Source organism: Silurus meridionalis, chromosome 16 (genome assembly GCF_014805685.1).
Source record: "Silurus meridionalis isolate SWU-2019-XX chromosome 16, ASM1480568v1, whole genome shotgun sequence".
Classification (NCBI taxonomy): domain Eukaryota; kingdom Metazoa; phylum Chordata; class Actinopteri; order Siluriformes; family Siluridae; genus Silurus; species Silurus meridionalis.
Genome location: NC_060899.1, coordinates 4,851,194 through 4,862,047, shown reverse-complemented (window position 1 = coordinate 4,862,047; position 10,854 = coordinate 4,851,194). Strand labels below are relative to the sequence as shown.

Genomic DNA, 10,854 nt, shown 5'->3' with positions numbered 1-10,854 from the left:
TCTTACAATGTTTTTCAGTATTAATTTCTCATACTCATCTTCCCCCTGTCTGCCCTGTCTTTCCATTTTTTTTCTCTTCTGTTCTCTATCATTTCTTTTGTGTTTTTAAATTTCTCAACTTCTCTCCCTTTCTTTTACTTCTTCTATACCTATAAATTACCCTCCTCCCCCTTTATTTTTTTTAATTTTCTACACTTAATTGAATCCCTGTTGTGTTCGGTATGATTGTTGTTGGTTGTCATACATTTCCATATGGTTTAAATACAGTGTGGAGGGTTTTTTTATTGATTTAATTTTTTTTAAGAACCACAAAAGACTAGTAATGCTGCATTCAAAGCGAAGTGGTAACTTGTACTGTAATTTCTAATGAACAACCAGTAAAACATCGCCTCCATGTAGAATCGCATCGCAATACGAGGTTATTAGATCTTTATCAATTCAGTATGGCTGCTCACACTGAGAACCTTGTACAGTTTTCTATAAAAAAGCAGTTTTAACTTTTGATATGTATTTCGTTCCAGGTAATATCCTGCTTCCTTATAACAATCATCATCCAACTTGTTTTTCTTTTTCTTTTTACATCTTCCCCCTGTCTGCCCTGTCATTCCAGTTTTTTTTTCTCCTCTGTTCTCTAACATTTGTTTTTTGTCTATTTTTACATTTCTCTCCTTCCCTTTATTTCTTTTTCTTCTTTTTTTACCTAAGAATTGCCCTCCATCTCATCTCATCAGTGAGGAACGGCATGTTTTTTTCTTAAAGGAAGGAGGAAAAAAAGAAAATATTACACATTCCAAAAATATAAAATATTTTTAAAAGAAAAAAGCAAAAACGTAAAAAAAAAAAAAAAAAAAAAATACTTCCTTATAACCATCATTATCATAATTATACACTTTTTTAATCTGTTCTATCTTGCTTTATTTTTTATGGAATTAGCACAAATCACTACAAGCACACTGCATACTCTAGTGGAACATCTTCCCAAAAGAGTGGAGGTTATTATAATGGCAAAAGGGGGCTAAACGTGGAATGAGGAAAAAAAATAAAATTATGCTCAGGTGTGCATATAGTGTATATTTTTAATCTACTTAACTTTGTAAAGCTGCTTTGTAAATCACATTAATCTAAATTAAAAGCTCCCCTGGTTGATTTCCTTCCTGAACATGAGCTCAGTGTGTATGAGTTTCCCAAGATGTTTTTTTGCTCTTGGTGTCATCTTTCGAGTTTGAAATGAAGGCAGCAGGTGTGTGGTAGGGTTTCAGCCTCACTGCAGATTGTGCACTTTTTACCCAGCTGTCAAATGGCAGTTCGCTACCGGGTGCTAAACATCACACCACTGATCTCCAAAACAAGATTAAAATAATATCCAAATGTACAAAACCTTGACATTTCTTTCAACAATGTACACATTAAAGTGTACAGTTCTTTTCTATTTGAGATAGCTGTACGTAAGCATGCTAATCGGCTAGTTGAAGGATTGTACGATCCTGACAGAAGAGACTGCATACTTTTGAGCTCTTCGTTTCGCCATTTTTATATGCCTTATATCCTTCAATCTTCTTACATATACATGTTTTTTCCACTATTTCTGCCAATTTACCCAGAGCAGATTTTGTGTCTTTCTGCAATGGGTTTGGCGTCTTCATTGGATTTAATGTTTTCTAGTAAGGATGATAATTCTTTCATCAATTCCAGCATCGCTATATTAACGGTTAAGGTATAAAATTTTAGCCTGTGAAATTCACTGATTAGTGGAAGAGTGCAAATAAATGTGTGTGGAATATACATGAAAACCTTTTTCACACAATCTGTTTGGAATTCATTTAAGCTTTCACAATTTAGAAGAAAAAACACATTTTTTCCATTCATCAGCTGTTTTTGTAAATTCAGGACTCAGGCGTTTACAATGCTGCGCATTGTGTGTAAGATCCAAGCGTATTTTCTTTTTTCTTTCTAATGAACTGGAATCTAATGACTGATGAAAAGTTCATAAATGCAAAAAAGAAATATTTAAAAGGAAAATAGTGAAAATTTATTGTGCATTTTATAATAATGCACAATTGTTTATTGATTCTTTGTCAAATAAATCAGTATTGAGGGGTTCAATAATTTATTTTTACGAATCCCTGTTCGAGAACCGATTTGTTGGTGGTTGTCATACATTTTCTATCATTTGATACAATGTTAGGGTTTGAAACCCCCCCAAAAAATACACAAAAGACTTGTTATGCTGTGAACTTATGAAATTCCATGTGAAAACTTGTCAAAATGGGTTGTCTAGTTTTTTTCCCAGTTATAGAGAGGTATCTAAGCAACATGGCCACTCACACTGAGAACAGGGTACATTCTCTTGTAAATGAGCTGTTTTGACTTTAAATATGTATTTTGTCAATGCTATTTGCTATTATCCACTGGCTAGCTTGTTACTAAGCTACGTCACGTTGGTTTGTGTGCAACTCTTGGTTCCAGGTTACAGTTGGGTCGAAAAGTATTTTTAAGTATACGTATCCATAGGAAGGATATTGAAGCACATTCTTGATATTTGGCTTACATTCAAGGAACATTAGCTAATTGTGTGATTCTGGGATTTAGCCATGAATGAACACATAATGTTAACTTGTTAGCCTTGAGTTAGCTTTGAGAGGTGCATGTGGATTGTAGGATAGAAGGGCAGGAATGTGCTGTCAGATATAAATTATTATCACTATTGTAAGTAGGGGTTGACAATGGCTCACACACACACACACACACACACACACACACACACACACACACACACACACACACAAATGAAGACATTCACTAGCGGTCACAGTTATTATGGACTCCCATGGCATCATTTGGGTTTTTTATTTACATCTTCACAACAGCAAAGATAAATAAAATTGCATTCTTTTCAGAACATGACACCAACCATATTCTTATTCCGTCACATTTTTATTGAAAAAGAGGTCTCAAATACACAGGGGTGTTTGAAGTGTGCACTTGGTTGTCTAGGGCTCTAATATTGATCTCTATGAGGGAAAAAAAAACCAAAAAAACGTTTCTTTGGATTTTTTGACCCGACTGTCTGAGGTATGTTACTGATCAACACTGATGTTAAAAAAAATTCTAATCCCAATTCTAATCCACCAGGCACCACCATGAGTGAGACTCATTTTACTATGACTACAAACCAGGAGGTCTGAAGGCTAACACCTACTTCCTCCCAGATACATGAAGGATTTATTTTCACCTGGCTGCATGTGATGCCTCCCAGGCATAGTAACACTCTTAGAGCAAAGCTCTACCTGCCCTCTTTCGTATCCATAAACCCACTAATGTCCATGATTTTCTAACATCGCTAGGAAAGAGAGAGTAAGGCCGCCCTCCCACACAGAGAGAGCGGGCAGTTTAGCTCCCTTGGCTCTCGTTTCTGTTGTTCCACTCGGGAGCCTCTATATGAATTATCTTTAAAACTTTTTTCTCACTGTTTAAATGAAGAGCAAAATTGCAATTCCAGGAATTCTGTTAAGTACCAAGTCGGAATCGTTTTCCAAGCAGAATCTGATATTCTGAGATTTTTTTGGATCCTGTTTTTAAAACGGATGGTAACCACACCCATGAAAATGGACTAGACAATTTAATTGGAACTCCTGTCAAAGGTTACCTTCTAAAATGTAATGTCTGAGACAAACAGGGACAGACAGGTGAGAAGAAGACAACAGGGCATGGGTTCAGCAATGTGTTTAATATGCACTCGTCAACTTCCCTTCTCCACTTCTCTATAGGTTGGATGGGGTTTGAGTTTATATCTGTATAGATTTTAGAGCAGTTGTTTAATACATACAACTTTACAATTGAAAATATTTGGAAGTTGATGAAGGCATGTTAAAAACAATGCTGATTATTGTCCAAGGCATCCCTTCCCTCATTGAGGGAACTTTAAGGCTGGTCTTGGAGATACAGTATGTTTAAAAAAAGTTTTTTTTTAATTCATATATGTTTTAAAAAAAACATGGTCTCATCTTAAGAATAAAGCCTCCTGTGAGATGCTAATGCTAGCATTTCCATAGAAAAACTCACACCATGTCATTCTCCAAATGGTCACAGTGTAGCTGCATCAGACTTTAATTTTTAATGTTTATGTGGTTCAATATTTAGATTCCGATATTAGGAAACTGTCCCAGGAAGAATTCCCCGACGCCGATGAAATAAACAACTTGCGCGATGCCGAATAACGGAGCGATGACGAGCGCTCTGCAGCCAGCGCCCTTCAGCAGGGCAGCGGGGCCTTCTTTACGAATGATCTTACTGCAAGAAGACGAACACACAGGAAGGCACGTTTTAGAAAAGCAATGCAGTGTCAAGATTTTCACTTTAAATAAATAAGGCAATGATAAACTGCTAAGCTACAGCATGTAACACAAACTACTCACTTAGCTACAACTTCAACAATATCTGTAGCCACTAATATTTTATGCTAATCTGAACCCTCAATGGAAACTATCAAGATATATCTACTACACCAACCCAATAATGCTAAGCCTATACCTGTTACCTATATCAGATAACCACAAAGGCAGAATTAACCAGCAACTATCTAACTTTTCAAAGCTAAATCAAGGCTAAGTTCACAAGCCAAATTTGTAACTCATGAACTACAACTGCTAATATACAACCAAATAAATGCTAACCATCAAATGATCATTGCTAACCAATGCATTCAACTATGCTAACCCTGCTCATTTACCCTGAACCCAAAACTAATGCTTTCACCTCTGACTTCTAACTGCTAAACTATGACTAATATGACATCTCTTTTTTAATCCTATTTTATCAAGTTTACTCCCCCAGTGTAGCACTTTTAACTTTTAAATTATAGTGGCATGCCCAAATTGACTAAAATCATGTTTATACCTAATTCGCTCAGACAACGTGACTATATTCGCTTCTTAAGAACTCGAAAGCGTGATTTATCAAGCTCCAGTAGTTTGCTGAGATCAGCTATTATAACCCATGTGTAAGGACATTGGTTAGGTGATGGTGATGATGAGGGTGTCAGTAGTCATGGTATCCATACCTGACACAGTCAATTACTCCACTGTACGTCTCCTCGTGTGCACCTTTAGTGAGCGACTGCAGCCTCGTTTTCACCACTGATACACAGAAATACATCAGAATTTTGTTCATATTTCACACTGTATTTAGATAACAAACACAAAAACACACACACATTCAGATAGACACATGCTGTGGCTTAATCTATATGTAAAGACCTACACCTAAATGTCACCAAACATGAAATCTTTGTGAAACCACTTATCTATTAGTTGCGAAAAGTTACTTTTACCGATACATATTTCTTTTTATAAATAAATAAATTTAATTCTCACACGGTATGTGGGAATTTATTTCTATATTAGTAGACACATGAACACACTCTTACCATCACAAGGACTGACTGCAACCGCAGCTACACTACCAGCACCACAGCCTGAGGCAAAGTTCCAGTAAAATGGTGCGTTTTCACCCTCGGATGGTTTTCCCAAATTGTTCAGGTGAGCAAACAGAGGGAAGTAAACAATGGAAAATGGAATATCTCTGGAATAGAAGCGAACAAAATACCACCACAAGGATCAGCTAACAGGAAATTATTTGTTTTATCGAAGCTATACAACAGTACGTGTTTATACATATTATATATATATTTGTGCACAGGGGAATTATCATGCTGGAACAGGTTTGGGTCTCCAAGTTCAAGGAAAATTCAACGCGACTACATACAAAGACAATTGTGTGCCACTTTGTGGTTAACAGTTTGGGTAGGGGGTTATCACATATAGCTGGAAGTCAGGTGTTCCAATTATTTTATCCATATAGTGTTTATACATATTTTTGTGGTACCTCATTAATGTTGCTCCGAGTCCTTTATAAAGTCCCTGAACGCCGTGAGCGCGCAGTAACTCCTGCGTGATCTGGATGGCCGAGTTTCTTCTAATGTGTGTGGTTGGTCCGAGGCTGTAGGCGCAGTTTAACACCGTGCCCCCTGCTCCAAGCTTTAGAGCCGGGATCACAGCTACATTTCTCTGAGCAACTGCACTCACACACACAAACAGCCAGTCAAAACACACTATACTTTACTCCTACTAGTGAAAAGTATAAAATTTGCCATGTGTGGCAGAATTATTGACACCCCACTGATCATTTTGAGACATATATGCATGTCATGTGTAGGACAGTGCCAAAATATTTCTCACCAAGCCTTCCTGCATCCTGAAGTTGAATTTTGAGCATCTCCATGGGTGTGGTTATGATCACTTGACACACTCCGGCTCCACATCCTGCCAGCATTTCTTTAAATACACTCAATCTGGAGCTGCAGTAATGCATACATAGACACTGTATTTACAACAATCTATAACTATTATTACATTTCTGATTAGATCTATATTATTATTCGATGTAATGTTTGACTGGAGGAACTTACTCTCCTTTGCTGAGGTGATGACGGAAAAAGTCATTAGCGGCCAGTTTTATGGCCTTCTCGGGGGTCACTAGGGTCAGATTGACTGCTGCTCCTGTACAAATGCAGAAAACAAAGCATATGTCTCATTTCAGCATATATCACACACGAACAATAGTGTTTATTATCATTGATTATTCATATTTGATTTTTAGATTAGTGAACAGCTATATATTTATTGGTGATTTTATATTTCTTTACCTCTGTACATGCCGAAATAGCCTTCAGACCGAACCGTCTTGATCAGACAGTCCATCCTAATCAGAGATAACATATATCAGAGTAAGTTTCAAGGATTCATATTTAAAACACACAGAAATTGCAATGAAATTACATTGTGTGACCAAAAGTTTGTGGACACCTGACCGTCAATCCCATTCATTATATTGACCTCTATAACATCTTTTGAAAAGGCTGTCTATTAGATTTTAAAGCGTAGCTGTGATCATTTGTGATCATTCAGCTACATGAGCATTTATAAGAACAAGTACTGATGCAAGGTGAGGAGGCCTGGAGGTGCAGTGGGTGTTCCAGTTCATTCTGAAGGTGTTCAGTGGGATTTAGGGGCAGGATGTTCTTCGACTCCAAACTTGACATTTGTGTTCAAAATTGTTCTCAAACTGGAACAGGTCCGGAACCATTTGGTTCCAGAGAAAGGAGATTGTAGATAATTTGGGGCAGATTTATGGCAACAGATTGAACAGTCCCACATATGGCTGATGTGATGGTAATGTGTCCACAAAATTCCAGGTATATAGTGTAAATATACTATAACTGGTTGTGCAATGACTATATCACATGTTTTAGATGAACACTGTGATGGCAGCATGTCGTACACTGATCATTGGCATAGCAAAGTGCATGTGGTTTCAGTTGCAAAAGTCTATTCTTGGCTGGTTACATAACACAAGAACGGATGTACTGTATAAAATAACATCATTTTGCTCTTCTTGGGTCATTATATCATCCAAAAAACTGCAGAAAAATCTAAATAAAACAACTGTTTCCTTCATATTACTAGTATGTTATTTGAATAACTTCCAGTGGAAATTATATAAATGTTATTTATATACTCTGAGATCGGTAGATTCAATCACAAGTCTTCTCCTGACATGAATGCAAAATACATTGGTACACTGTGTTTATATCAGCACAACTGCAATAACCATGCAGTGATTTTATCTTATATATTTCCTTATCTCACACTGTGGTTAATACCAGCCTACACTACTGACTTCTGCATGACTTGTTACTATTTTTTACATTTAAAATAGTAATAAAAATAGCAGCAAAACACTGAGGTGAAAGAGGCAGCAGTGGCAGCAACTACACATGCAAATATTGGTGTTTGTTAGTATATTGTCTGTGCAAGCTATCCAACTAGCAATAGCTTGCCTCCCTGCTCTTATTTCGTGCTGTAGCAATGCGAGTTGATGGATGTACAGAAAACAGATATTTATACTACCCAGATACCAAACAGATGATAGTCCAATATCATACATTCCATCGCTGACCAAAAATAATTTTGCTCATTGGGCCAGTGTTAGGACTTCAGATCCATCTGACTAGCATGTGTCAGCTTTGGCATTGATTCAAATTTGACAGGGTGCTTCTTTGCTAACATTTTGGCGACTGTTGGAGCTACGAGCCAACCTAGCCACCCAAAATAGACCCTGAGCTAGTTTGTTACCTGGCTAGATACCGACTTCTGTTTCATGAAGAATTGAAAGAAAAAAGTCTCTCAGCCCAAATTTGTATTACTTTCTGAAAAAAAAAGTAATACAAAAAGAAATATATATATATATATATATATATATATATATATATATATATATATATATATATATATATATATATATATTTTTTTTTTTTTTTCTTTTTTTTTTTTTGGTATTTGTATGCACACACATAGACAAGATAGTGGGATGATCAAACACTCAGCAGTGTTACATCAGCCGTAATCCGTTCTTTGGAAAGCTGCCGATATAAAGTGAGGGAAAACCGGTTCTTTCTTTTGTAGAGGAAACCTGCTCTAACCCGCTCATTGTTAACTACATTGATCTCTTTTTTTCTTTTTTTTCTTTCAAATGTCATCTTTTTTTTGACAGGGTGTACAGTGACTGTGTGCTGTAGTATACAGTGGTGTACAACTTTGGGCATAGTGTGTGTGTGTGTGTGTGTGTGTGTTTGTGTGTTGTGAGGATAGGATCCTACATGTTTTTGTACACTTGCTGGCTGCTGCGTTGATTCTGAAGTCTCGTCTTGGCCAAATCGATGGGGAACACACACGTGACTCCGACCAACCCTGCTACACCTCCGTTAATAAGTTTAGCAGGAAGACTAAAGTTGAAAGATGAAAAAAAAAAACACAGGAATGACAGTTACTAGTTAACAGTTTATCGATAATGTTTTGTTGTACGTGTTTGAAAGGACTAGAGTGTGCAGGAGGTTTGCATGCTGTAATGTGTGGTTTGAATTGCAGTATATTTTGGAATGTGTTCGAGCAGAACTGAATATCATCTACCAGCTTACCAGTTCACTGGATTTTATAGCTACACTCTGATTGAATATATATTGCAAGAAATTCTTCCATTGAGTTTTTGTAAAAGCTTTTAGAGACGTGGTATTTTTGCACAAATCTTGTTGTATTAATTTGAATGATATGCGCTGTTGCCTATAGCAGATTTTCAATTGTGGAACAGCTGTTCTGCTGAAGGCAGGGGTTACTGTACAGTAGTTACTGCCAAAATGTGTGTGTGGGTGTATCAGCGCAAACTTTTTCACGTTTGCCCTCCAGGTTAATACTCCACACCAAACTATTTGAAGAAACCAGAAAAAATGTCTTACATTTGGACCGGTTTTGGAGTGCTATACTTACTGTTTAATTTGCATTTAACTAAATTATTTATGTATTTATTTATGCAGAAAGTTCATTGCAAAATACTAAAATCACCATTTTCATACCTGAGATTCTAGAAGTTGGTATAGTTTTGCATATTCTAGCATGCAAAAGCACATAAAATCTTTTCTCACACATATACTGTATGAGCATGAGATTACACATTAATGAGCTTTTATACAATAAAAAGTTCCAGCTGATCTGGTTTGTTCATCAGACATTTAGTTTGTTTATATTAATATTTGAATTTGGTTTTAATTTCCTACCTGACTGGTTGTTGAGCCATGGTTACTCGTGGTCGGGGTGTGTGTTGTGTGTGAGTCTGAGGCAGGAGCAGAGCAGTCTGACAATGTGTCAGGGCTTTATATAGAGACACACACCTTAGAGCTCGAGCTTAGAGCGTAACTCCTCCCACTCTCTCTCTCTCTCTCTCTCTCTCTCTCACACACACACACACACACACACACACTTACTCATAAATCCGTCCATTGCTGTTGATCAAAAGTTAAAAGACTATATAACTAAATGCTCAATATTAATATTAACTTTAAAAACTTCAACTTTGAAAAATTTCTTACTTAAAAACCTGAGATTTCTTCAGTATATCTGTATAAGTAGGATTCTGGGATGAGGCTACATGTGAGATCAGATTGATGTCTTAAATTGACTTCAGTGAACCAAATACTCAAGTTCCCATTCATTAAACTATAATGAGAGCAATTTATACTCACAGAACCTGTATGCCAAGATGTCTAGTTAGCAGCATACCTGATGTGATAAATAGTTGTGGGTCATTATGAAGATATTAATGAGAAAATAAGGGAAACCATTTACATCATGTTCCCTGGTAGGTGTTCCCTGCCCACACCTAACCTCAATCAGTTTTTTATTTAACTTCATTTTTCGGGTATCGTTATCAATGTATTTACAGTAAAAATATTACTGCCAGTACATTTCTATCAACTTAAAAGAAACACAATAAAAGTTGCCTGTTCCTCAAATATTTGATCATATATTTTATTTATTGTATACACTAAAGTACATTTAAACTAAAATATACTGTATGATGAATGAAATATGAAAAGAGTCACCCTTTTTTCTTTTTTTTTTTTAAGTGAATTTAAGAAAAAAAAGCATGTGGAATAATGCGATTTACAGGATGCTAAGTACATGCCAACATATGCTCTTACTTGGCATTTAGTTTGGTCATATTATATCACATTGAAAGCAATTAGTGTGGTTTAAGAAACCGGGATGATGACACATCACTCCATTTAGGGAAAGTTCATCATATAACACATGCATGTTCCATAACCATTAATAATCAGTAAGCTGTGGTTTGGCGATCGATCGATCGATAGATAGATAGATAGATAGATAGATAGATAGATAGATAGATAGATAGATAGATAGATAGACAGACAGACAGACAGACAGACAGACAGACAGACAG

The 10,854-nt window shown here is 36.4% G+C and overlaps 1 protein-coding gene across 1 annotated transcript; it reads right to left on the bottom strand.

Annotated features, from left to right (window-relative positions):
- Positions 1 to 2,806: 2,806 nt before the first annotated feature.
- slc25a55b (solute carrier family 25 member 55b) lies at positions 2,807 to 9,764 on the bottom strand. Its single transcript, XM_046870222.1, has 9 exons — positions 9,668 to 9,764; positions 8,717 to 8,842; positions 6,704 to 6,759; positions 6,467 to 6,557; positions 6,237 to 6,355; positions 5,884 to 6,073; positions 5,426 to 5,580; positions 5,060 to 5,135; positions 2,807 to 4,290 (listed from the first exon to the last, which is right to left on the bottom strand). Exons 1-9 carry the CDS (start codon positions 9,685 to 9,687, stop codon positions 4,137 to 4,139), a joined length of 987 nt encoding a protein of 328 aa, XP_046726178.1. The 5' UTR covers positions 9,688 to 9,764; the 3' UTR covers positions 2,807 to 4,136.
- Between the last annotated feature and the right edge of the window lie 1,090 nt (positions 9,765 to 10,854).